This window comes from Euwallacea similis, chromosome 9 (genome assembly GCF_039881205.1).
Source record: "Euwallacea similis isolate ESF13 chromosome 9, ESF131.1, whole genome shotgun sequence".
Lineage (NCBI taxonomy): Eukaryota > Metazoa > Arthropoda > Insecta > Coleoptera > Curculionidae > Euwallacea > Euwallacea similis.
The window spans coordinates 1877226-1903701 of NC_089617.1; the positions used below are offsets into that span (position 1 = coordinate 1877226).

Consider the following 26476-nt stretch of genomic DNA (forward strand, 5'->3'; position numbering starts at 1 on the left):
TCGGGTTAGTACAAAAGGGGCACGTGCCGACGTGGTTTCGTCATCGTGGCGCGCTACAATCTCGCCCGCCTGGTGGCCGCCCGGCACGCCATCTGGCGACTGCGACGGACCGGGTCACAGCCGGAGCATCCCACCGACACGGACTCGTATGTAATGTCCACTTTACAGTAGCACCCATTGTACAACAAGGACTTGCAACCCCCTTATTCCTCACCAGCACACGTGCCGGACAGTTAGGTAACCGCCGGAGTTACGTAACTGGGCAGTCGGTTTTCAGAATGTTGTTTAAAATGGAAGGTGCGACAAAGGGCTTAAAACGGCAATGAGGTTTTCAAGGTAACCCGAATTGGCAAGGTCGATGTTAATAGTCAGCGCCTTTCAGCTTTGCTAATTTTAGCCGCGATTCGACACGAATGTAGGCTGCACTGTTTCGTTGTTTTTCTGTAGTTTTTGAGCTCTAGGCTAATTTTTTTTTCAAAATCATCCAGCCGATGAATTCAGTGTTAAAAAATGTATTCAAAGCCGCAATCGTGTGTATCATACCTCTAGTTTAAATCACATCATACGTTCTAGACAAATTGGCTACATTATCTTAGCTATTCTCTAAATTGAATAGACTGTAATAACTGTCAAGTCAACAATAGCGAAAATATCAAAATTTCGAATCAATATGGCCGCTGAGGGCAATGACATGATTGCAAGAAGGGGACCAAAAGTTGCAATCTTTCACTACCTTTTGACATTAATAACGACTGGAGCCATTTAGGTACAATTTAGCCAGAATAGAATATTTCAACGATTACAAATGAGAAGTGGAAAACGGCCTTCATCTAAATTCTCTACGTTGCAACAACTGTCAGGCAGAGAACATAAAACTGTCAAATTGCCGATTCAATATGGCCGTTGAAGGCAATCACATGATCTCAACTTCCAACAACGAAACTAAAACTTGCAATCTTCCACTAGTTCTTTACATTAATGACAATTCTGTGTTGGAACCAGAAGAAATGTGTGCCAAATATATAAAAGACACTAAAATATAAGACTGTTTAATTTGAAATAAAATTTTATATCATCCCAATTTGTAGGGATTCCCCAAAGATATTGAAGTCCCCTAGGGGACTTCAATTTGATTTACATTACATTGGTGCATTTGAATTCGCATATGATTCTCGGGGATCCATTCCAGGAGATTCTAGACGTAGTTTTGTCATCCGATAGTATTTACATTTTCCAATGGAATTTCAGTTTACTTGTGAAAATTCGGAGTAAATTGTTCAAGTTGTTTATAACTCCTAAGGGGATTAGCTAATAATTTTAGAGTTTGTGAGGCATCATTCGTAGCAGTTTCACAATATTCGGAGAATTTCCTTTGAGGTTCTCCTTAAATTTTGTTTCATCTTGGATTCTTAAAGATTTTTTTGTTACTATTAATGAAACTTTGGTGTTTTTCGTAGATTTTAAACATCCCGAAGGGTATTTGCTAAAAGAGTTTTAGGACAGTTTTTTTTGTAATATATGAACCATGCTATGTATTTTTTCAAGCATTCCCTAGGGGAATTTTCCTAAAGGTTTTGGGTCAAATTTTGTCTCTTGAAGATTACTTTCCTCGAGGGTTTCATAGCGGTTTTGCCCCCTAAAGGTATTACTGTCCTTAGAGCAATTTAATGGCCTAAGTAAGTGACCTTATTAAGGAGGACTCTTATTAAGGAGATTGACAAAGATTTGCGACATTATCTTGCAAATTTATTTTCGTTAAGGGTTTAGTGGTAATTTTAACCCCTAGGGGTGCGAAACTTTTCGAAGTTTCCCAAGGTTTTTTTCTAACTGGCAACATTTCTCGGGAATCTTCTTTAAGACTTGTAGAATAGTTACTCACGTAAAAGGTTTTTGATATGCATCGAATATCCTGAAGGCGATTTTCAAGGATTTCGGACTGTCACTAGGGGATGTTTTTCGTGGGTTTGTGGCTAGTTTTGTCCCCTATGGGCACATCCTTTTGCTTGAGTTATCCGCAAGTCAATTTTTGACATTCCCTAGGAACATTTATCAGGTTAATTTAGGTTCATTCTCAAAGTTCCCTAGGGAATTTTCTTCTGGATTTTTTATTTTTCCTGGCGCATTTCTTTCGAAGGTTAAAATGCAATTTTTGTCGTAAAAAAAATGTCTGCCTGAATCAACGACTTTCATGGCTTTGTAGGGGAATTTTTCCAAACATTTCATTGAAGTATCGTCCGCTGATGGCTTCTAAAGGTGCTAAAATCCTCAATGTCGCCTAGGGAATTTTTCTCTGCAATTTCAACGCTTATTAATGAATTTAAAGACTAAGAGTGAGGGGTTTTAGTGTATTTGGAAAACTTGTGCAAGATTTTCGAATTAGGCTTATCCTCTAAAGGAATTTTCCTCTATATGAAAAATTTTTAGTGTATTATCAAGAAATTCCCTCCCTGTCCTAAAGAACTTTCAAGTAGATTCATCCCCTACCAGTATATAAATCTCACTATATATTTTCGGGGACTTTCTAAATTTTCTAGGGAATTTTGTTTAGAATTGTGAAGCTGCCACTCTCCCTTAAGGACCTCTAAAGGAGTGCTCAATCCACAGTTTCTCTCGAATAAAGCCACTAGCTTTAGGTCTAAGACAAGTTGAATTAGCTTGGCCTTATTAACCGTCATTGTGAACGTGCCCAAAAGGCCAGCCCAATGACATGATAATTTTAATTTGCCACCAGCCCTTACTATAAGGGCGGAATTAGCATTAATAATGCGAACGAAGAGCTGGCAGTGGATGTTTGAATGATCTGTGACAATAATCTTAATAACGGTTGCTCATGTGATTGGGAACTGGCAATAGTGCAAAAAAACATAACCACAAAGAATTAAAGTTTTGAATAATATTGACATGTGGTGCACTGTTGCCAAGAGCCGTCGCATGTCGCAATCCAGATGCGGTTTATCTCAAGTTATGAGTAAACGAGAATCGTAGTGAGGTGTATTTTGTGGCTTTCCCACATTCTGCAGTAAAGATTGATTAATCCCTTCGACTCATACATGTGCAGACGCGGGGATTAATTAAACTATTCCTAAACGAGCTTAATTAATAAAATGATTAATAGATGCACTGCGAAAAATCTTAATTGCCCGAGGGAGTTATTCAAATGAAACAACATTCTGGAAAAGTTCGATTAGTGGCGTGTTGCAAGCCTTTGGGTTACAGTCGATGCTCGCGTGCACCACAATGCTTAAACCGATTACACAGACTTGCTTCTTCTCCAACTCTTTTGCACCTATTTAGAGACCTAGTTTGGTACTACCATGGACAAAGCAGTGACTAGTGCGGTGATGACGTCGCGGAGCGACGGCCCTCCAGGAGTCCTCAGATGATCATTTCCTGTTTTATGCCTCACTCAGTCGATACTTCTCTTCGGCAGCCGCCCAGGCTGCTCATCAGGTCGGCTGATCTGATTTTTTACTTTGAACTTTGCCCTAGAGCTTAGATTTTAACTAACTTAGCCCTTCAGTTTTTATTAGAGACAGTAGCGTAGCATCAAGTACTCTCGCTCAGAACTATTGAATGGAGAACGCCTTAACATTGATTTATCCTCGATGCGCCTCTGGCAGGTATCACACATCAATAAACCCAGGTATCCACCAGCTGACCCATTAGACTGGTCATTAATTTCAAGTGGGTCTCCGACAAAGGCAATTGCCGTCTTTAAATATTTTTCGAAGATGATTGAGCGGCATCACGCAGACAATGATTTGGTACCTACCTCGCAAGGTACCACGTCCGCGGAAGCATGTGCGTCGATTTTAGAATCGAAACTCAAGCAAAACCCGGTTGTTTTAGCTGTAATGAGAGAGTTCAGTAAGTTGCTGAGTTCGCAGTTTTCTTGCTGATGTCGGATTGCAGGTATAGAGCGTACGTGTACCAGTTGGTACCTCGGTAAGTACCACTTGTAATTAGTGTGTGAATAGGCAGGAAATACAGTGAAAATATCGGCTAACTTTTGTGGGAATTTTAAAGAGTTTTGGATATGAAAAGGCAACCTACATGCTTATTTCTGAAAATTACTATGATTTAAAGTTGTTCCTAAAATTTCCTTAAAATCCACTTGCTTATTAAGGTTAAGGAATCTGAAATCATAATTGGCAACAGCGCCTTTACACAACGTCGTCACTTTTGACATCATCAACTCTAAATCAGGAATTCATATGTAGTTTTTATCCAGTAAGCAGATATCTCTCTAGCGCCGAAAAATTGAATGATACTGGCAAAATCGCTTTAGTCAAAGATCTTAAACTATTTTTACAGAAATATTTGAAGTACGGCGTTGCTTGATTGAATTCGAAGCTCAAAGCTTTTCCTAAAGTGCCACAGAATAACAATTGTGTACATTGTACATGAAGAATTTGAAGTTTCAAATTAACTGTCAAATGTCAGTGCTATGACACAATAAACTGACGACGTATAGGGCAATAAAATTAACTGTCAAAACGCTTGTCTAAAATGGCTGCTGATGGTAATGTCACTGTCAATGGATATACAAAACCATGACAATGTCAGCGACTTTACCCCCAACGGCCGTACTGGTTTTGATGGTCTTAAATTTTCAATTCTCAGTTATGTACACATTTTGCTTAAAATAAAACGAAACGGCAACATCACAATTTTTTCTAAACCTTTATAAGGTTTTTAAAAACTGTGTTGCTTCCAACCCCCTTATTTGTGAAATATTTGACATAACTGAAGACGATTATACTGTTTTCACATTACACAATTACGCTTCTAGAAGACACTACAGATAAGTTAAGAAAAAATTCTTCGTTAATTTTAGTTAAATAAAAGGTTCATTTGACAACGTGAAAGATAATTACGCTGTTGCCATGTTTACCAATTATTGTTTTACTAGTTGCCATAGATACTCAAATGAGGCGATTTAGGCAAGATTGAATTTATTCTCTGACGCTAGAAAGGCTTCAGTGATAATTTTGCACTATTACTCTGTTTTTAAAGTTACACCGTTGCCACATTACAACAATATAAAAACTCCCTTTGCGCCTAGTTATAAACTCTTTCCGTATCTCTCATACTATCTCTTTTGCAACTTTACTTCCTACGTTCGTTCTATTTTCTCTATTTTTCCTATTAATTTTCCCTTGCTCTGCTTCCTCCGCCCTTCAAGCTGTATTGTGAATTATGTCGTTTTAATGAGGATCTAAAACTGGTAAAGGGGAACACTGTGAAATTTTAAGAGAAAGAGGAAAACCAGTCATTCTAACATTTGAATATAAGATTAAAAAAAAATACAAATGTCGAAATTACCCTCTTTCTTAATTTCGCATTTTATCTGCCTGAAGTCGTCTCCCTTCGGCATAACTTAGCGTCTTTCCTCCTAGAGAGAGGCACTTGTTCACGTTTTCAACAGTTCGTGGTCGCGTTCTGCTCAAAATCAACCAACTGAACCGATCATTAATAAATAATAAGCTCGACTTCCTTCTGCGGTAGCCAAACTGTGATTAAAACAAATTACGGCGGACTTAATACGGTGCAGGTCTACTGGAACAAAGCTGGTGAACACGCGAGGAAACTGTCGGAATGTGACCGAATTCGATGATCCATCATTGTTCCTTCTGCTGATACAATTAGGCTCGATGTATTAATGCCATCGACTATGCGGGTTTGGGGTGGTTCGATCTGACGTCGACCGATAACTTATCGGCGGCAAGTGTCGCTGATTAATGGTAATATTGGGGCCTCATCATGTCATTCACAAGTTACAGGGTTAGTCGGACAATGGGTAACGGAAAATTGTAAATAGTGTTATAAGATGAAGAATGGCGAAGCTAATTGATCCAGTGTGAACGAAGAGGGAAAAAATCCATTTTAAATTTCTTAATGGCGCGACCGAAGGACTGACCGCTTTTTCAGCCACTCAGGTGAGACATGTCGTTCGGTGCTTTGCGCGTCCTACAAGTTTCGATTTTTTTCTGAGGTCATACATGGCCCAAAAGGTCTCCATCAATTGCTGCTCTTATCTGACAATAACAAAAATTAAAACCGAAATTCACACCGCAGTTTCCCGACTAATTTCCAATCAAAAGAATGGGTAAAACACATTTCGTGTTTGGCGAAATTTATTCAGGTTAAGGGAAACTTCCCTTCGAGTTCTCCACCTTAACGACTATTTAATTGATGAGAAACCAGGGCACTGTTGCCAAAGCAAAATTTCCTTGACCTGCGCCGTGATATATTTACAAACAGACGTACACAAATCTGCATCTGCTCGTTCCAAATTCCTTATTATCATAACGAGATCGCGTCTCAATTCATTTCCATTATGTTCTTGAAGTGGCATACAAAAACCCGTTCCACCTTGTCGGCGTGAATAACCGATTACCTCATTCGATTCAGCCGAGACTCGAAGAATTGAATAGAGTTTTTACCCTCGAAGACCTCGATGCGACGCGCGCCTGTTCTATATAAATAAATGACCCACTTCATGCGGCTGCCAGTGTAGGACCGCAGTACCGAGCGGCGGTTCCCGACCCAATTCATTCCAATCATAACAACGGTCACCTCAGGCCCCCGGGGGGCAATTCCTTGTTATTGATTAATAAAAAAACTCGCCGTCCCGCTGTTCCCGCAGTCGGTTTGCGCCGGTTAAACTAAGCAAGTCGCGTTCCATTTCACTTTAAGTTGATACGCGTGTGCGCCTTTTGGTTTCGTCGATTAGTGCCGATCTGGTACTTTTAACGCCGCTTAATTTTTGTCGGATTTTGTTTGCTGTTTAAGGTATGTTTGAACTCTCAAACGGAAGTATTAGAGCCACTTTCGGAAGTTTTCTATTTTTGAGATATAAATATTGAGTAGGCCATAAAGTACTACCGCTTTTAGCCCACTTTGTTCTCTTAATAATCATCTTTTTTGGGCAAATAACTACATTCATTTTTATTTGTCCGTTTCATGCTATGGAATCGTAAATAGGTAGTAGGCCATTAAAATTTACTATTTTTAACTATTTTTTAACACCAGTGGGCCATAAAGAGCAAAACTGGCCTCTAATTCACAATGGAAATTTCGGTCTCAAGAAAAATATTTTAAATATATAGTAAGTTACCAACGCCATGGTGTCCTCTATATGTAGGCCATAAATTTTACTTTTCATGGTCACTTCCCATTCTTCCCACAGGCCATTAAGATTGACTATTTTTACATTCAGTAGGACATAAGGACATGAAAAATTGAGCTTTGACTTTTCACTGCAAATTTCCTAGAAATGAAAATTAAGACTAATGACGGTCGAATCTCTTCTTAATACGCCATGATTATGAACAATTTTAACTCACTTGTCTGCCAGTTTCCAAATTTACAGTAGGCTACTTCATTTCCTTAAGTTTAAGGTAAAATAATTTCTAAAAACATTTAAAAAACGCGATGAGTTATTGGCGCTATTGCATCTTCTATCGGTGGGCCACGAATACAAGATAATTTTGGGAAGGTTCAGGTCAGTAAGCCATAAATACTGCTAGGTTTTACCCTATTTTTTATTCAGTTCCAACTAGACTACGTTATCTTATTAGCTTCTGGTTTTTACATCTTGTACAAGCTATTGATTCCTTTGCACCCTCTCTCAGTAGGCCATAAATACGATCAGTGTTAGCCTACGCTGCATTCAGATCATTTTATCTTATCAATGTTTAGTCTTTTCATTTCGTAAGATCTTTTAGGTGTGTGGGAAGCTCCCGATGCGTTTGCAGCCTCTCAAGTAAGCCATAAATATTGCTCTTCTTATTTAATTTATCTGGCAACATGAAGATCTTTGGATTGAGGCGTACAGACAGGTTTGCATTACCTACAAGACAGCTATGAAAATAAGCAGCTAATGCTTAACTTTTATCACTGCCAGTAGCAGTAGGCCATAAAAATTAGTTTAATTTTGGCTTTACGATTCAATTTGTTAACGAAAAGCTTGGCTGGGTTTACCGAGATATTGCACAGATTTACCATTCCATTATTGGACTCGATGGATCGGGAATATTTTAGACTACCAAAGATCGGTTTGTTAATCATTTTTGTAGGCTAAATCAAAAATGCTAAATACTGGCATTCTCAGTGACCATTCCATTCAATATTTCTGCTATTTGCTAAGGTCTAAATGCTTTTAACTGATTGGCGATTCCATTACTTTCAGAGATGGAGGGGGTGGGGAGGGCGGAGGCGAGGAGCGTCGCTCGAGCTCGCGTCGCGCTCCAAGCCTGCGCCTAGCCAACGGGCGGGTGGCGGCTGCCCAATCCGAGGAAGAGATCAGATCCCCTCCGCCCCGTCGCCTCGCTAAAGATGATTCGATCAAGATCAGCATAGAAAACACCAACACGTGCACCGACTCTCTGGTGACGGCCCTCGATGACGAAACGCTGCTGATCGCCGACTGCCTGTCCAACGATATGAACTATAACAAGGGCAGCGGCAAGGTGCATTTCGGAGTTGACGATATGTCACTCTACGGCACCCCGAAGGAAGAGCCGGGGCCGGTGCCGCTGGGCACAGTGGAGCCCGGCAAACAGAGCTTTATCAAAAATCAGCTGCAGGCTCTGTTCCAGCCTACCGACAATAAGCTGGCGATGAAGTTGTTCGGGTCCAAGAAGGCGCTCATGAAGGAGAGGATCCGGCAGAAAGCGTCCGGACATTGGGTGATACATCCGTGTTCTAGTTTTCGGTGAGTCAAGGGTTTGTGATGATTGAATGATTAAACGGTTTTTCAGCTAATCAGGACACAAAGACCGTTCAGTCTTCAGATGGTTCCTCGACTCGCGCATCATATTGAATTGGATGGTCGGAGAACTGAACGCTTTCTCATCTAGTCAGAACCGTTCAATTCCACATTCAACGTCTTCAATTAGATATTAAGTGTCGCTCATTTCTGATACTGTTTGATATACCTGCATATTCTAATTTTCGATAAGTGGCTCATTTATATAGTGTTAGCAACTAAATCAAAAGCACTTCGTTGCGAGAGCAGCAAATTAATTCCTGGGGACCCCTCCGGGAGGCATACGACACCAATTTGGGAGCGTTGCCGGAATGAAATTGTATGTCGTAACGTAATACGGGCGGTCGGCTTTCAGTCGGACCCGCAGGGAAATCGATAATAAAATACATAGAAAAGTTTTGAATAATTGAAATTCAAACCCGAGAACGCGAAACGTCCTGTGACTCAAAGAGACAGAGACATTAAAATTCATTGGTTGCCGTTGAGAATATGGACGATTTTTAAACCTTGAGCAATCGGAGTAGGTTTCTGGATGTGCATTACTTAGAAATGTCAAGTTTAACAATGCGTTGACATTTGTTTGTGTTTCTTTCTATCACGCGGAATTACACAAAAGGAGTAGGCCAACACCTGTCAATGTCAGTTCGAGGTTGAGGGGAGCATTCAGTAACCTACTCCAAGATGTCAATATGCTATTGCATAGCGACGTCCCTTTCTACATTCTACCATAAATGGCCTTTTTAATTGTGTAGGTGTCATATGATTTTTTGTTCAATGTTCCCGTTTCACTACAAAATTGGTCCAATTTCACCGGTAAAGGCTAAAGGTCTCCTGCCGGCCGAATTGGTGTCAGTTTCGGGAAATTGTGCTATGTTCGGTGGGGATTGCTTTAGGGTTATTTATTGGAAACAAAAAGGCAAATCAGCGATGTCAATTTTTTCCCATTCATATCCACTATAGAAACACAAAATATAATCAGAACTTTAATCTACCAGTTCAGTGAAATTAATAGAAATTCAAGCTCTGTTGATCTTTTTATGTTACTGCTTATTAAAAATACATGAACTGAGTAATTCTGTAAAAAAATCCATTAACTGACTGTAGGATGATAATAATTTAAATGGTAAAATATCAAGTTACATTTATCGAACAATAGCTCGTTTTAAAATCTATTTTTTGGTGGGTTAATGCAAGTAATACCTTTTCAACAATTGTTATGTCACTGGCATACGACAGTAAGCCCTATCGCTGACGCCATGTTGATTATAGTTTTTTGCTCAAACAAATAATAATAACCGTTCGATTCTCCGTCTATCCTATTTAGATATATTAGAACGAGCAGACGGAGAACTGAGCAGCTTCTCACCTAATGAAACGGAAACGACCGTTCGGTCATCCCGTCTTAGCTCAAAATGGCAGCAGCGTCCTAATACAAAGTGACGAGAAAGACCTGTTGTTGTGGTTTCTGGCAACAAAAACATTACTTTTCGCATTCCCAACAAACTCTATAAATAACCAGAAACAACAACTCCCTGCTTAATTATTGAAGATCCCCAAAACTGTTCAAACCAGGGCAAGAATTCGCAAAAATAGATTTATTGATTGAAGCGATGACGTCGACCCTGTAATAATTATATCACAACGTCGATTATTGAATAATGAAGTACTGGGTTTTAAGACGCAGAAAAATGACTAAAGGAAACTGGTTTCGTTGATCCTTTTCAAAAGATAAATTATTAATTAATGACGAGTTTTAATACCGCTTTGTTGGAATTTTAAAGTTCGCCATTAGTGGAAACTATTATTTATGAATTCACGTGCATGACATGTATCTATTATATTGCTATCAAAGTTCTATTTTTTTGTATGGGATGTAAATCGGTTTAAAATATTATTTTAAAGGTAATTGTTTTGAATGAGGCGATCGGAAAACTGGACGGAAAATAGCAGTTACCCAGCCAATTAAGTTCGAAAAGTCATTCAGTACTCCGGTCGTCCCATTCAATAGGACAGAGACTGAGTACGGCGAGCGAAGGACTGAACTCTATCACGGCACCTCATTGATCAATACATGATCGAATCCATTATCCATCCTATTCCCGGGTCGTGAAGAAAAGAAATTGTCAACCAACTCTCCTCGTTAAAAACCGACCGTTTCGCAATAAACAATTGAAATTCCGTCGGTATGGCCGAAAGGCATTACAGAAGCAATTTGCAAGACTAAAACCGCCCCCGTTCGGTCCGATAAAGGATTTCCTGGAGGAAGTCGTCGAGCGACCCGAAATCCTCGTATCGGTTAATATTTTAGGGGTGATTCGGGTCACGGTTGACTTTGAAGGGCATCGTTCGGAACGCCGACGGCCGCCTCTTCGTTATTTAAAATTTATTTCGATTCTTGCCGTTGTTGAATTAGCAAATATTTAGGCAAAACAATAAACAAACAAGCGACGCGCAGATAAGAAACTTGTCCTATTTGTTTTGATTACAAATCGTCATGGCAGCTTTGAAACAAAAGGGCTTCTCATGGGGGCTGCGAATTCGCGTCTTTGCTCTGATTTTCTTCGCATTAATGGAGACAATTTTAGAACGAACGCAAGCAAAACGAAACTATTTTCCGCACCAAAAATCCTCAATAAAAATGCCCCAAGCCCAAGGCCAAGTTCACATCGGGATTAATAGTTTCGTCCGCAGTCGACACGCATGCAATTCGGTATTTAGCGTTTTCGTGTCGCTAACAAATAGATTTCCCAGTTATGGCCGCGGAATTATTTTTTAATCGAAACAGTTGCGCCTTCACAAAACTGGTCCAGCTGACTCCTACGCGAGTGACTTAATTAATTTTTTACAGGATATAGAATTGAATTCATTTGCCTCGATTCCAGGCGTCACGGTCATTCGTTTCCCGGTAATGTACTACTTAAAATCTTTAAAATTGTTACTTAACGCGGACAGATTAAATTACTTATCTTAGGTTATGTGCAACGACGCCCGCCATCTTAGTCTGTCCTTTTTAAAAACGGAATAACGTAAACTACAAATTGACATTTGTCTCAAAATGGCTACTCTAGCAGTGTTTTTGAAGGCGATGCCGCCATATTGTATCGCCATTATGAACAAAATTTCTACGAGATCTCCGTCAATGAAATGTTTGTCACAAGTTGCGCATTCAATTCAAAACAATTAGAACACGGATTTCATGGAATTTCGATGATCAAACATGATTACATGAACATACAACGAAAATTGATCAAATATGTTTTAAAATGGAGTGAGTAGGATTGTCATTTTGATACACTGAAATTTGAAAATGGCCACTCCACCGTTTGTTTCAGAGATAACGCAGTTATGTGGGTATCTCAACTCGCGGCAAAAATGATGCACAATGGCCATTGCTATAATTGTGAATGAAATGTTTATCACAATTGAATACAAGAGAATTGTAACACTGACGTCTATTGAGTCTTAATACAAGCTTTTGATAAATTGTTTTAAAGACAATTTAAAGCCCTTTGTAAATCTGCACAAATGGGCCAAATTACGATTAAAACTTCAAAGATGTCATGAACAAATAAAGAAATATTTTCATTGAAAAAAATATATGAGTGCCCCCTAATAGGTTACATCGTTACTGGTTTTAATTCACGTAGATACACAAGTCAATCCAAAACGATGGTTTCATTCAGGTTAATATTTAATGAGGTTTGCCATTTAAAAATTAGTTTCTTCAAAATGAATAGGACCGACGGATAACTCTCAGCTGACCGTGTATATCAGTGTTTTGTTCTCTGCTCATTCTATTCAAAAATGACGTTATGCCTAACATCATTCAGTCCTTCGTCCGTTCTGCTCCATACGCGTCATTTTGAATTGACTGAGCTTCTTTGCTCTTTTTTTGATTTAGCCAAATGCAACATGGCGTCGACTGTAGGTATTGTTATCAAATTCCTCTCGCGAGATACAAACGCACGAGATGAATCATTTTTCTTGTTCCCGGCCCCCGTTTTAATCGTAAATCCTGGAGCCTTGAGTCTGGAAACATCATTGTTCTTGCAATAAAAGGCAATCAAAGAAAATAAAACGTGATTGATGGGCGGAGGAACCGCTGAAAGCAATTTTAATATCATCCCACTAATTGATAACTCACTTTTGTGGCTTAATTATGTGCTACTTTTCCGGCCTTTTCGCTAGCAAACACTGCCCATAATTTTCTATGTGATTCATGGAGGTAAAACGTCCATTTCCGGTCGCGCGGTTGAAAATTACTCCAATCACGACCGGTAATTAGAAGCTCTGATTGAGTGTTTTTTCGGGTCTCAAATAATGTTTTCTTTTGCAGGTTTTACTGGGATTTGTGTATGCTGCTGCTGCTGGTGGCCAATTTGATAATTCTGCCAGTGGCGATAAGTTTTTTTAACGACGATTTAAGCATGCGATGGATAGCGTTCAACTGTCTCTCGGACACCATTTTTCTTATCGATATAGTTGTAAATTTTAGAACAGGTATCACTCCGACTACATTCCTTATTTCTTCAGAGTAACTCACATTTCTCTATCCAGGTATAATGCAACAAGACAATGCAGAACAAGTGATACTGGACCCGCGATTAATAGCTCAGCATTACATACGCACGTGGTTTTTTCTGGACCTAATCTCCTCGATACCCCTCGATTACATCTTCCTCATTATCAACCAGGTAAGCGGATATTTATGGCCCCTATCGGGGAACGTCGCGAAAATACTTTCCCATTTCTCATTTTCGCGTGTCTCCCCGTCTTCCTCTCCCTCGACCCTCAAGGTAAATCGATAGTTGCCTTCTCATGCCCGCTTGGCGTGAGGAAGGTTGTAACAAGCGCCCTTTTTTACTATTTTTCTGCTCCGAATTGAGGAGTCTCTGTTTGTTTCGCTTTGCGAATTGATTTACTGGTTATATAGGGATGTGCCGTGTATTCAATATGTGATGGAGACTGCAACTTTAGTCATCATCGATAGTGACGCCCACCCCTATGAGAATATTTTCAAAAGAGAAGATTTTTTAGGACGGATATTTTGGGAGTTGACCTCAAAAATTCAGTATTTTGGATCGTAAATGCAAAGAAAAATACGTATCACTGCAACAAAATCAAAGTACGTCCATCAAAGACAGCGGCATGCCAAAGAAGATATCCAAGTCAAACACCTGAACAAGTTCTATTATAAATATTCATCTTGATTCAAAAAAGTACCTACACTACTGATCTGGTAATTAAGAAGAATTAACGGTTTCATTTCAATAATGTCAGACAAATTTCTGTTTTTTTTTTCTGGTTTTCCTAATATCAACTAACCTGAATACGGCACTTTTAGCAATTTTCCAAACTTTGAGGGTCGGTATCTCGGGAATTTGTACATTCCCAAAGGTGTCTCAAATTAATTGTCTGTGTTACAGAGTTCAAAAACAATTCAATTGAGATACCTTTGAGGATCTACAAATGCCTGCACAAGCAGCGTAGTATAAATTCCTTTTAGTTTCTGAAGTACCGCAATTGGTGCGGTTTAGAACTTTTCGTATCGAATTGGTCTTTTTACATGATATATTATGTTAGTATCGACATGACGTTACTATTTATTCAAATTTTAGAGATTCTAATCTTTATCGAATTTATTAAATTGCTACTTCACTGATCAATAGAAATGTTTACCACATCGATATTTCACATTTTTATAATTTAATTAAAATGAGTTGAAGAGTAAAGAATTTTTGTTAGTCATTTACCCCCTAAATCAGTTCCAGGACTACGTAGAGAATTTCCAATTCCTGCACGCAGGTAGGGCCTTGCGGATTCTGCGTCTGGCCAAGCTGCTCTCCCTTGTGCGTTTACTGCGCCTGTCTCGCCTGGTCCGCTACGTGAGCCAATGGGAGGAAGTATACGTAAGTGCCCATTTCAGAGTAGAGTGCAACTATCGACACGCGGTGCACCGAGTAGTCGAGCTTCTTATACATCCAGGTCGACGACGTGTGTATCGATACATCCGACTATCACTAGTACCAAGTAGCGAAATGCATGCCAAGGCGTAAACTGTTAATTTTTCGCACCTCATTTTTTTTCTCTTTCGGGCGGCAGGGAAATTGCATTGAATTATTCAATTTTCCCGTTAGGCGCAAATCCCTCGGGATCCGTTTAGTGTGAATTTATTTTATTCGGGAGGCACTAAACGCGCAGTTCCACCGATCGATGCCGATATGAATGTTTCAGTGCATTTTGTGTGCGAGTGACTCGGACAAATAGGACGGCTCTTTTTACACTGCTCCAGCTCCCTGGAAATAAGGGATTTAGGATGGAGGAGGAAGAGGAGGAGGAATCAGCTGTAGTGAGGGGGCGACCTAAATTGCTGGGTGATGTTCGAACGGAGGAGAGAGAATTATGGCCGGTACGAGTGTGTCCTCTCTCCCCCCGAAAACCACCTCCCACGGCCTTCATTTGGCTTATTACTATTTACCAATATTTTCAGCGATGGGTTGAAACTTTTCCAATTTCAGGGGCTCGTTTTGAAAAAATATCGGGGGCTTTACAAACGAAATTACGCTCTTTTGTGTTTTCCCGGAAAAGAAAGCCCGGGCTATCGGGTTTCAGACAATTGCAGGGTTTTGTTGGAGTTTTTTTTATTGAATAAAAGTAATTTTGAACCATTTTTCGACATGAACCATTTTTTGAAAGTTTGAAATGTTTTCAACACAGTGTTCCACCACCAATGACGCCATCTACCAACTGCTGTAGGAGCATGGGCACTGAAGTTGACAGATGACATTGACATTATGTGTTATTTTTAAAAATATTGAAATATTGTCGGTGTTTACAAATAAACAAAATGCTTATATGTGAGTGGCACCACCGAATTTCCGCATTCTCCCTCACACCCAGAATAAAAATCCGCTGTGCGCAATCGCCAACCGATAAGTATGTACCTGCGATCAGCTTCTCGATGTTCATTCACCTCTTTATACCTCTCTGTGCATGCGCTTACTTATACCTACCTTCGTCGCCATTTTCATCATCTAACCGAAACTAATGCGTCATCATCGTTCTCTTCCGGTCGGATGCCCACTAACGCTTCCTATTATCTTGTGTTCTTCGCTTTCTAGATCTTGCAGAATCTTCAAAAAAAGCGAACCGAACGCCGAGGCAGATACAGCTCGGACCTGAACAAGTCGAGCACGAAGAGCAACCTCATCTTTAAGGTAAACTGTGCTTCATGACCCGCTTCTGGCATTTTGCGCGCATGAGCAGTTCGCCAGCCGCGCTTCGCTTCCGCATCTGTCAAAAAAAATTGCCACTGATTTTGATTTTCTCTCTCTTTATTACTCTTCACACCATTTGATTGTTTTGTGTACTTATTGCCGAGTTTTTTGGGTAATATAGTTTTGTTTTGCAGTACGAATGAGCAGTTTGTTCTTTAGAGACCACAGAGTTCGAGAAACTGCCCTTTTTGTGCGCTCACGTCGCTAGAGGGAAGCCCGCGTTTGACTTACATTTTTTTGACGTTTGTAAGGCTCGACCAGCGCCCATTTCGTTATTGCTGAGTAGGCTTTGATTGAGTATAATTATGACAGTTGATGCTAGTTTTCTCTTGTTTTTTTTGACCGCTTGAGGGCCGAAACTGGCGCTCAGTGGCCTCACCGCATATGCAACTATTTATACATCACTCGAAATGCACAATCCAAATGACGTTCCTTCGAACAACAAAAGGCGATATTCGATTCAAATCAAGAGATTCACAGTCTCTTCTGGATAGAAAAACACGTCCACCACACTTAAATTCATTTCTAACTGTTAAATTGGAGGCAGAATAAACTCTAATCAAGATTGTCAAAACTACGCAAAAATGCGTTACAAAAAAGTTTTCTTCTTATACTATAAAGAGAAAATATCATCACTACTATCAAAACTTCGTAAAATGACTGTCAGAGAGTTTTCTTTTGTTCACATGTCAACCACTATGTTTTCTTGTCTTACCCTGTCATAAACTCATTCGATGTGACAAAAAATTGTTGTACTACTTTCGCCACTTTAGCAAATATGGCAACTACATACGACTGATTTTAAACTCCCAATATAGAGGCGGAAATAAAATGTCCCCAAGATTATTAAAACTTCGCAATATAGCCGCAGGAAATGTCTTGTTTAAACAGTAAACGATTTTTCCCTTTAGTATCGTCATACTGTAGTGCGATATGCCAATAGATGGCGCTCCTTTCTTTCCGTACTTCAACAAATATGGCGACTATAGTAGTTTCAGACAAGATTTATTTTAGATTGTCAGATGTGGGTAAATGGTTGCATAAGCTTCTCAAATCAGCCTAACGCAATTTATTGCCAATCGTAGCAAAGTAAAAAAAAAACGTTCCCTTTTTGCAATTATTCGTAGCTAGTTGGACTTAGATAGAGTAACCGTTTGACATTTTACTATTCCAAACAAACGAGCTTTGTCCTCGACTCGAAACCGCTCATGTGCCTAAAAAATAAATCGCTTCTGTCACTAACCGACCACACCGAAATCACCATGACAAATTCGCTCACATAACACCGAACTCTGTTTTAACTTGTCTGTGTTCCTCCGAAGAGTTTCTGGATAACATTGACACTTCCAGCTTTCGCACCATTTTGTATCTAAAACGGACATGGAATTTCAAATTGTTTTCATTTTTATATACTCTCAACAGAGATGTTGCGTCAAGGATGTTGTTAATATTTTTATGTACAGATTAAAAGTGCTGTTGATCGTTTTACTGGCCGATTTAATGGTAAATTGGGTAAGTACTGTGTAGGTGAACTTACCTTTATTGGCGGCTTACGTTTCTGTTGCTAATCTCCTTGCATTTATATTAGAAAGAAAGAGTAGTGTTCTATTTAGTAGTTAAAGTCCATAATAGCGTCAAATGAAGAATGTATTGTCATGTACTAAAAGTTTCAAATAGGATTAATACTACCGATGAGGGCTCTACGAAACGTAAACCAATCGACGAAAGCGAGCATGCCCTTAAATATGTTAAATTTAATGTTCGCTTTCTTCGCTTCACATTTTGCCCACCAGAAGTCGCAAGGAAATAAAATGTGCGCTGACACCTAACTATAATTTGCGTTATTAATATATTCAAAGTGTCATGTTGATTGGTTCCCGAAGCAATATGCGCACTCAATAATGAATCTCCAGCAACTGCGCACTTCCCAATCACCGCGATCTGGCACCTGTTATCAGCCTCTTAGCAACATTAAACAATAACATTTGCCTCTCTTTTCCAGTTTTTAAACATGGCCAGCGTCTTCATGCGCATATTCAACCTCATCTGCATGATGCTGCTGATCGGCCATTGGAGCGGGTGTTTGCAGTTCCTTGTTCCGATGTTGCAAAATTTTCCTGCCAACTCTTGGGTGGCTATCAACGAATTACAGGTAAAACGGGAACGCCGCAATGTCTCTAGACGAGACTATCACATGTCACCTAATGGCAGGAGGCGTACTGGTTGGAGCAGTACTCTTGGGCCCTATTCAAGGCCATGTCCCATATGTTGTGCATCGGATACGGGCGGTTTCCGCCCCAATCGCTCACCGACATGTGGTTGACCATGCTGTCCATGATCTCGGGAGCCACTTGTTACGCGCTCTTCCTTGGACACGCCACCAATTTAATCCAGAGCTTGGACTCCTCAAGGAGACAGTATCGGGAGAAGGTACGTCTATGACATTTAAGATTGTTTGAATTGTCCTCCAACACGTTTCTTCCGGAACAAAAGGTGAAACAAGTGGAAGAATACATGGCCTATAGAAAATTACCCCGCGAGATGCGCCAGCGCATCACGGAGTACTTCGAGCATCGATATCAGGGAAAGTTCTTTGACGAGGAGATTATCTTAGGAGAGTTGTCCGAGAAGCTACGGGAAGATGTCATCAACTACAACTGTCGGTCCCTAGTGGCTAGCGTGCCGTTTTTCGCTAACGCCGATTCGAACTTCGTCTCCGACGTGGTCACTAAGTTAAAATATGAAGTCTTCCAGCCAGGTGAGTTCTCCATATTATTTTAATTTCTCTACTACTTCATTTTAGAAAGTTCTAGAAGAGTAATTCTAACCTTTAGCGATTTCAACAAGAAAAACTTCCAGAATTTTCAAGCATGCGAGATTTATTTCCCAGAGTCAGCTTTCCGTACACATATTATATATATGTATATATATAATATTTTTAGGTGATATAATAATAAAAGAAGGAACCATCGGTACCAAGATGTACTTCATCCAAGAGGGTATAGTGGACATCGTGATGGCCAATGGTGAAGTGGCTACCAGCCTTAGTGATGGCTCGTACTTCGGCGAGATTTGCCTGTTGACCAATGCGCGCCGCGTGGCATCCGTGCGCGCCGAGACCTACTGCAACCTATTCTCCCTGTCCGTGGACCACTTTAACGCGGTTCTTGACCAGTACCCGCTCATGCGCCGCACGATGGAGTCGGTCGCGGCGGAGAGGTCAGTGCGTTGGTTGGTATAAATAAACCCGCGGAGGGTATTATTACATTCTTAGTGGCTTGCTTGTTCTAACAGGATATAAGCTTCAAGTGTTTTGTGTCCCTTCTCATCCATCGATAATCAGTAGTAGTCGCTTGTCATTCATCATTTATCTATTTGTTGTTGCCACATTTTCAAAACTCAAGCCACGTTAATTTAGAGAGGTTAATTCATCCAAAGCGGCAATGCTGGAGAACGGCTAAATTACGTCAAACATTTCAAATAACAGTATTACAATACTGATAAGTGACATGTATCTATTCACAACAGTGATTTGTGAAAACTTACCTCTTTCCAGCGATGTGGCTAAAGTGAAATTTCTTACTCTGTATATATATACGTTTCGAACACTATCACTTCTATACACAAAACACGTAACACGCAAGCGCACAACAACACCATCATTCTCATCTAGATTGTTTGGTGTTGTAGAATGTCCCTTCGATGCGGGCGTTTTGAAATACGTTAAAGATCCATGATTTCCTAGCGACTGATGTGTTGCCCTCTGGTACATCAGATTTATCATCAGTGACAAGCTTTTATTTTATGCGTATTTCAAGCGGTCACTCCACGTGTCTTTCATCGTCACTTGCTAGCGTCACCTAGCCGTATATCTGGCATTTTGCAGGTTGAACAAAATCGGCAAAAACCCGAACCTGCTAGCGCACCGGGAGGAGGATCTAGGCAGCGAAAGCAAGACTATCAACGCGGTGGTGAACGCGCTGGCTGCCGAGGCGGAGAACGGCAATCTATCGCAGGAATCCGTTGCCAAATTGCACGAGAGTGAGACTCGGTGTAGTACGGAGACCAACCGCAAGAGGACATTGCTGCCGCGTCCCAAGTCCGAAAACAATTTCGCGTCGCTCGACCTCGGCCTGGTTAGCGGTGGCTCGAACGACCGGCCGCTTTTTTACAAATCGGACACGATACACAAACAAATGAGCATGCAATGACGGCACTCCACGCACTAGTGTCTAGCGACGTTGGCGGGCCGGCTGCGCAGGACGATCGCGGTGGTCTCACTGTGATTTCGTTGTTCGGGGCGCGTGCGCCGTCGCTACTGGCGCTCGAGCCTGCGCAGCAACTGTCGTCAATCGATTCGTTTCCCCGCAGTGTCGCGCGGCACTGGTGCGTGATGGATGTTAGGTACATTACATACACATACACACACTAAAGCAATACATAACTTTTAAAATTCGATTCAGTTGTGCAATATTTAGTGTAACATTGAGCTGCTTAAGTTACGTGCTCAACTCAGTAGCGGTCGTTTCATTGCGTGTAACATATCCTCCTTTTGAGAGCAATATCGGTTCAGAGTAGCTTTATCGCGCTGTCTCTCTTGTACAGTTTTAGTGGACTTTCGTCTTTATTTAGCTGCTCTAGTACAAAACGAAGCTCCTCTCTATAGGAATTGATCAGTTTAGCGTTTCTAGGACTAATTTTAATTTAAGACGCGCGTAGACGAGTAATGAGTCTGCTGTTGCCTGAATGCATTTTTATAACCTATGAACGATGCCTATTAGGAACGTAGATGTAAATCGTTACCTATGATTTGAACTTTGCAAGGGTGGGATTTGTCCCTAATGGACAGCCCTGTGATGTTAAAAACTCTAACAAAGCCTTAAAATAATAATTATAAAAAGTGCTAATTTTATTTCAAATAAGGCCCTAGGAGGCCTTACACCTATAATCCCTAAAAATGTTTGAATTTAATTGTTTATCTCAAATTTAAAAGTTCTGTAACGTTAACTCTAATGTAGCATTCCATGGGTGAATAGCCATAGACATTACCCGGGGTCAACTGCCAACTTTCCACAGAAAGGCAATTTCCGAAAGTTCTGGTTAAAAAGAGTTCCTAAGGAGCCTTTAAGGGGCTCAAAAATTATGCATTTTTTAAAAAAGCAAATCCTACGTTGATCTACTTACACAACAGTTTTCTATCTAGTCTTTAGCCTGAAAAATTCTGAAAATAGCATTCTTATATCAGCCAACAAAAGGGTCAAATCCCTAAGTTTTAGGGTTACCTATACGGATCCTAAACTCCTATTACTCCTATTACGTGTCGAAATTCAAGGAAAAAAGGGTCCAACTGTAATTAAAATAATTGCAATAGTTATTGAATTTCAAGCCGAAAAGCTGTTTTGTTGCTAACCTTCTTTACGTCGCCTTTAGAGCCAAATTCCACCCCAAACCTTATCATTTCGATATTTAAAAAAGTGAAAACGCAAACAACTAGTTTACTAAATTCATAAGAATCTTTACCATGTAAACTAAGCGCTTGGCACAAGGAATAAATTTAATATCGGGGTCGTTAGGGGCGCCCCCGAATTACCTACCTAATAGAGATTTTACAAATTTTATCTCTACATAAGGGACATTCTTCTTTTAGAAGGACTAGCCTGTTACCGTTCGGTTCGTCCGTTTCGTACGTCAATTATTAATTTTGGTAGAACCATGAACTGAAAGCGAGCGGAAGCCGGAATCAAAATAGAGAGTAAAACGAATGATAAGAAGGGGGTATGAATCCCCTAGGGGATCCCGGAAGAAGCGAATGTTTACGGCCTCATTGTTGAGTTTTCGCTCAGCCGGGGTTTCGTGGCAGATACAGGAACCTCCTCTCTTCTAAACGCCATACACAGTTATTGTTAGAGAAAATAAAAGATATTGATCTAGAACTGTCTTTTATTTCGTGTCTATTTCTGTCTTGCTCAGGGAAAGGATACAAGAGGAAGACGAAGGAGAGGACCGAAAGAGGGGCAATTAAAGAAGCGATCAAAGGCAAATATTACTTACCTGTTTAAATTCATTTCGGTTTGTCCTCCATTATTCGGATGTATTTCGAAGGAATTGAGAGAATGTCTTTCGTTGCCAATCTGAAAATATAAATTAATATTGCCTTCAATACTATTTCAAAAGAAACTCTTAAATGGCCCTTAAAACTACTGTCTGCAGAGTCGAAAATCATCTTGATAAAATTATTAATTTTTTTTTCAATACAGCTCTCAGGGAACCCTTACGGGTTTTCACAGCAGGAAATATTGTTTCACATCACGCCAAACATCCCACGTTTGTTTTAGCTTATTGAGAAGAACGAGAAACACATTCTAGGGCTTCTTCCCACCATGTCCCTTAGGGTCTCCTCAAGAGGTATGGTTGAGAACATTTTTTTATGTGTGTTTTAACACGATTTCACATTATTTTACTTACTTGAGTTCTTGATTCATCACATAATAAACCTTCGGAATGAGATACCCATTGAATGTCGTGACTAAGGGCAGACTATACGCGCCCATATTCCCGAACAGTATCCAGTCCCCTATCTGCATATCCGGCAACAGTGCGTTATCCACAATCTTATCCAGACCGTCACAAGTTGGCCCCCAAACACTGCTCGACAACATAGTGCCATCTAGATACTCTTTCAGTGGTTGAGGATAAACCGTGTCATGAACGGTTACTACGCAATTGAAACTCCCAAACACTCCATCATTCACGTAGTACATCCTGTGCTGCTCAACGTTGTCATCATCCACAACATTTCGAATGGAATGAATACATGTGGCAACGGTATACGCGGAGGCCACGTAGTAAGATCCTGGTTCTGCCATGACACGCACACTCAAATCGCTGAAATGGCTTTTGAGAGCAGTTTTGATGATGTCGGCCAACTACAAGTGACTGACTTGAGTCCCTGCGCACATCCCTAAGAGCTGTTACATCGTACCTCCTCTAAAGAGCTGCCACTGCCTCCGGGATAACCCCCACCGATGTCCAAAAGAGAGAATTTGAAGCCCAACGTGTTGGAGTGATCAAAAACAGCGCGAGCAGCCCTAATGGCCCTGCCATATGCAGCAGGTTCCTGACAACCGGATCCTACATGGAAACTTACTCCAACAACGTTCAAACCTAGAGATTTAGCTGTGCGCAATAGCTTCGGCGCGTCTTTAATGGGATCACAGCCGAATTTCATTCCCATCGGGTATAGAGCGCTTGTGGCGTCACTTCTAATGCGTAAAACTAGCCTAAAGAACAATTTATTCCATGTAGTTAACATTACAATTCACACTATGAAAGTGGCTTATAGTGGACAAAATACGAAGCAAAGAAAGCGGAAAATTCTAACGTTAAATTTGACACATGACGTTTGATTTGTTCGGCGCTTTGTTTACGTTTCGCAACGCCCTCATCGTTAGATTTTACTCTTACTTCGATTCGGGGAAGCACTTGTAGATCTTGTGCAATTCGTTCTCGTTGTCAAACGTCATGATGTCCACGCCGACACCGCTGGCATATGTAATATGGCTGATAGGTTTGGTGGGGTTGGCGTAAATTATGCGCTCAGGCGTAATACCTAGTGAGAGGACTTTGCGAATTTCCTCCCGAGATGCGCAGTCGAAACACGTGCCCAATGTAGCCAGTAGTTGCAACACTGGTAGATCATCATTGCACTTGACAGCTGAAAGTGATGGTCCAAGCAAATTTAATGGCTCGATATCATGTGTCATTTGTATATGTTTGGAGTATCAAACATCCATTTTTAAGAATTAATAATCTCAGAGTCGAATAGCTGATGAATTGACAGATGTCTGATCTGACAGATTCTTGTTTAAGTTGTCGATGGTATGCACTTGAAGTGTTATTTGTGAAAACTGGCATTTTAGAGTGTTAGTTTTTCTTTTAAATTGACGATAGTCGTAACTTCAACTGCCACTTTGGAAAGTCCCTAATGTTTTAAAATAGTTTGATAACACCTTTGAAGGGTTTGTAAATCTTAATTACACTCGTATATCTGAATATACCATACTCTTGAAAGTCTTAAATGTTATGAAACCTCTAATTTTGTAAATTAATACTTCTTAAACCAAACATCTGATGGTTTCATGCATACTAGAACATGAAATTTCATCTTGAATTCTTAATTTGGATTATCAGCTGACCTTGAGTCTCTGAGATGAATATTTCACGTCAAACTTGAACATTTTCTATTAAAATTACCAGATGTCGCTGTTTAAGTACCAAACCAATTTCCCTCAAATTGTAGATATTTCGGAACACCCAAAAAAGCAGCATATGCTTACCATAGTAAGTGTCGATATCGGGCAAGAGTTTAGCCCACGTCTTGTACTTCTCGATAATGTCATTGACATCGCAGACTTGAAAGGGTTCGTCACGACAACTGGTGATATCCTTAATAGCCGCCAGCAATTGCGGTCGATACCCTCTTTCAGTTTTCGTCTCCAAAAGTCTCATTTTTCCAGTCGACGTAATATGCGATAGTGATTTGTGTTCGGAAACAAATCTTGGTTTGAGAAAGCGCGACATTTTAATTCGACGTAGAACCGTTCGTGTCCACTTCATGATTCGTTTGTGAAGCTTTTTGAAAACTTTGTTTGTCGCCCTCACAGAAGGCAAAAACGCAAGTTTAGTTCGTTTTATCGTGGTATATTGTTTTTTCGGCATCGTTAGGCACTACTTTACTTGATAATGAATAATAATATTTCACTGTAATTATGAACGTTTTATCATTTATTATTTAGTATATACATGTTATCGAGGGTCCTTGTTTTAAAAAGCGATAAGATAAAGGGTCTTGTTTCAATGTAAGTTTAAGTCTTAAAAGGCGGTCAAAGTTGACGAAAGCGCATGCCCAGGGGGGATGGTAATGCTTAATGGTTGCAAACACAACAAACTTATGTCTAATATCGCTATCGAAGACAATTAAAAATGTATTGAACGTTAAATTGATAATAAAACAATACATGTATGAAACATGGAAGCGATAATTAAATAATTACTATAGAAAGTCTGAGCAAATATACTATAATAATATTTAAATTCCTTATCGGTCCTGGTGGAATGATATCAAACAAGGGTTCCCTTATTTAAAAAAATTAGTAAACTGCCCTTTCTCAAGTCGACAAGGTTTTTAGTTATAAGAAACGTAAGAAGAGAACACTATTAAACGCTATCCTTTAACGTAATTATACGATTTAACACTCACGTCATCTACTGTAGGAGTATTAGGAATAGCCGCAATAAAACTAAAGACTCATAGATAACACCCTTAAAAACAATAAAACAACTTACAAGAGAAAATAAACAAACACCAACTGTGCGTTCGTATTCCCATAAGGGGTCACAAATCGGTACGAGCAAAACTTCCAAACCCTCAGTCAAATTTATTGAAATCCATTCTGTACGTTGTAAAATATTTATATTTAGTTCGACATCAGTTTGATTGAAACATCAACACCAGTTTAAAAGCCACTAGTTTTCATGAGCCCTATCCAGAACAAGCGGAAGGATATCTGGACAGCAACCGAAACAGGAAAACCAACGCCTGTAACCGTCAGGTCGCGCGTTTAGTGCAATTTTGCGGGCACCACTACAGTTTCAGATCTGTCGATGACTCGCGTCACGTTGAGGTACTCAAGTTAGAAATATCGAACAATCGCGTGACGTATACGGACATCAGGCGGAAAACGGTGCTCGACAATGGTGGCCAATGAAATGGCACGTAGTTAATTCAATTTTTGTATTACATAAAATTTTCAAAAATATAGATTCGCTCTCCTATTCGTAACTTGCAGCGTAATCGTAATGGTGCTCACGATTTTCGAATACAAAAGCTTAATGGTTGGGACCATAAGTAACTTGATGGGGGAGTTTCAACGACGCAAGACACATTTCGGACTGCAGTCCTTGTTCGCGCATGCAAATCGCTTCAAAGCGATCACCTACACAAGACACACCTACTCTTTGAGATCCCTCAAAGGATAATACCAAAAATCTATCAATGAAAATATAATTAGTGTACACAAGTTAAAAAATGATAAAGAAATATTTCATACTTAATATCTAATTTTATGATGAATTATTAATAATCTCAAGAATGTATCGCATGACTCTATTCATAGTTATTTACTCTTTCCATGAATAACAAATCCGTGTAATATGGAAAAACTAATCGAAATGTGGATAGCGATATATTATTCGCTAAGTGGATTTTTTAATTAAAAACAATACATACAGAATCTAGATTGATACATTAATAAAAGTGCACATCACTGGCCAACCAAGACGAGGTCAATATGTCACAATTGTCATTGTTATTTATTTAAAAACATGTTGCTTCATCTGTCACCTCTTGAAGTGTGACTAATAGATT

At 39.9% G+C, this 26476-nt stretch overlaps 2 protein-coding genes across 8 annotated transcripts; one reads left to right on the forward strand and one right to left on the reverse strand.

Moving 5' to 3' along the window:
- Positions 1 to 21983, forward strand: Ih (hyperpolarization activated cyclic nucleotide gated potassium channel Ih). 7 transcript variants are annotated; one of them, XM_066393159.1, is made up of 12 exons: positions 1 to 146; positions 3295 to 3450; positions 8195 to 8719; positions 13110 to 13273; positions 13331 to 13467; positions 14539 to 14682; positions 15895 to 15990; positions 18053 to 18202; positions 18262 to 18480; positions 18544 to 18808; positions 18993 to 19281; positions 19937 to 21983. In XM_066393159.1, the coding sequence occupies exons 2-12, from the start codon at positions 3380 to 3382 to the stop codon at positions 20259 to 20261; spliced, it is 2385 nt and encodes a 794-aa protein (XP_066249256.1). In that variant the 5' UTR covers positions 1 to 146; positions 3295 to 3379; the 3' UTR covers positions 20262 to 21983. The 7 variants fall into 7 exon arrangements, with proteins under 7 accessions (XP_066249256.1, XP_066249257.1, XP_066249260.1 ...); XM_066393160.1 differs by having other exon boundaries at positions 2 to 146; positions 18993 to 19269; XM_066393163.1 differs by lacking the exon at positions 15895 to 15990 and having other exon boundaries at positions 2 to 146.
- On the reverse strand, positions 15787 to 25021 carry LOC136410819 (ornithine decarboxylase 1-like). Its single transcript, XM_066393172.1, has 6 exons — positions 24387 to 25021; positions 23515 to 23764; positions 23033 to 23330; positions 22516 to 22976; positions 22102 to 22181; positions 15787 to 16066 (listed from the first exon to the last, which is right to left on the reverse strand). The coding sequence occupies exons 1-5, from the start codon at positions 24766 to 24768 to the stop codon at positions 22112 to 22114; spliced, it is 1461 nt and encodes a 486-aa protein (XP_066249269.1). The 5' UTR covers positions 24769 to 25021; the 3' UTR covers positions 15787 to 16066; positions 22102 to 22111.
- Positions 25022 to 26476: the final 1455 nt, after the last annotated feature.

What these genes read in the sequence shown, in the direction of transcription:
- Ih (XM_066393159.1), top strand. Translation starts at nt 3,380, where the DNA reads ATGATCATTTCCTGTTTTATGCCTCACTCAGTCGATACTTCTCTTCGG. An exon ending in AGAGCAACCTCATCTTTAAG is followed by an intron (nt 15,991 to 18,052) that starts GTAAACTGTGCT and finishes TCTCTTTTCCAG; the next exon opens with TTTTTAAACATGGCCAGCGT. An exon ending in GGAGACAGTATCGGGAGAAG is followed by an intron (nt 18,481 to 18,543) that starts GTACGTCTATGA and finishes CCGGAACAAAAG; the next exon opens with GTGAAACAAGTGGAAGAATA.
- LOC136410819 (XM_066393172.1), bottom strand. Translation starts at nt 24,768, where the DNA reads ATGCCGAAAAAACAATATACCACGATAAAACGAACTAAACTTGCGTTT. An exon ending in AAGTGCTTCCCCGAATCGAA is followed by an intron (nt 23,331 to 23,514) that starts GTAAGAGTAAAA and finishes ATTGTTCTTTAG; the next exon opens with GCTAGTTTTACGCATTAGAA. An exon ending in GTGGCAGCTCTTTAGAGGAG is followed by an intron (nt 22,977 to 23,032) that starts GTACGATGTAAC and finishes AGTCACTTGTAG; the next exon opens with TTGGCCGACATCATCAAAAC.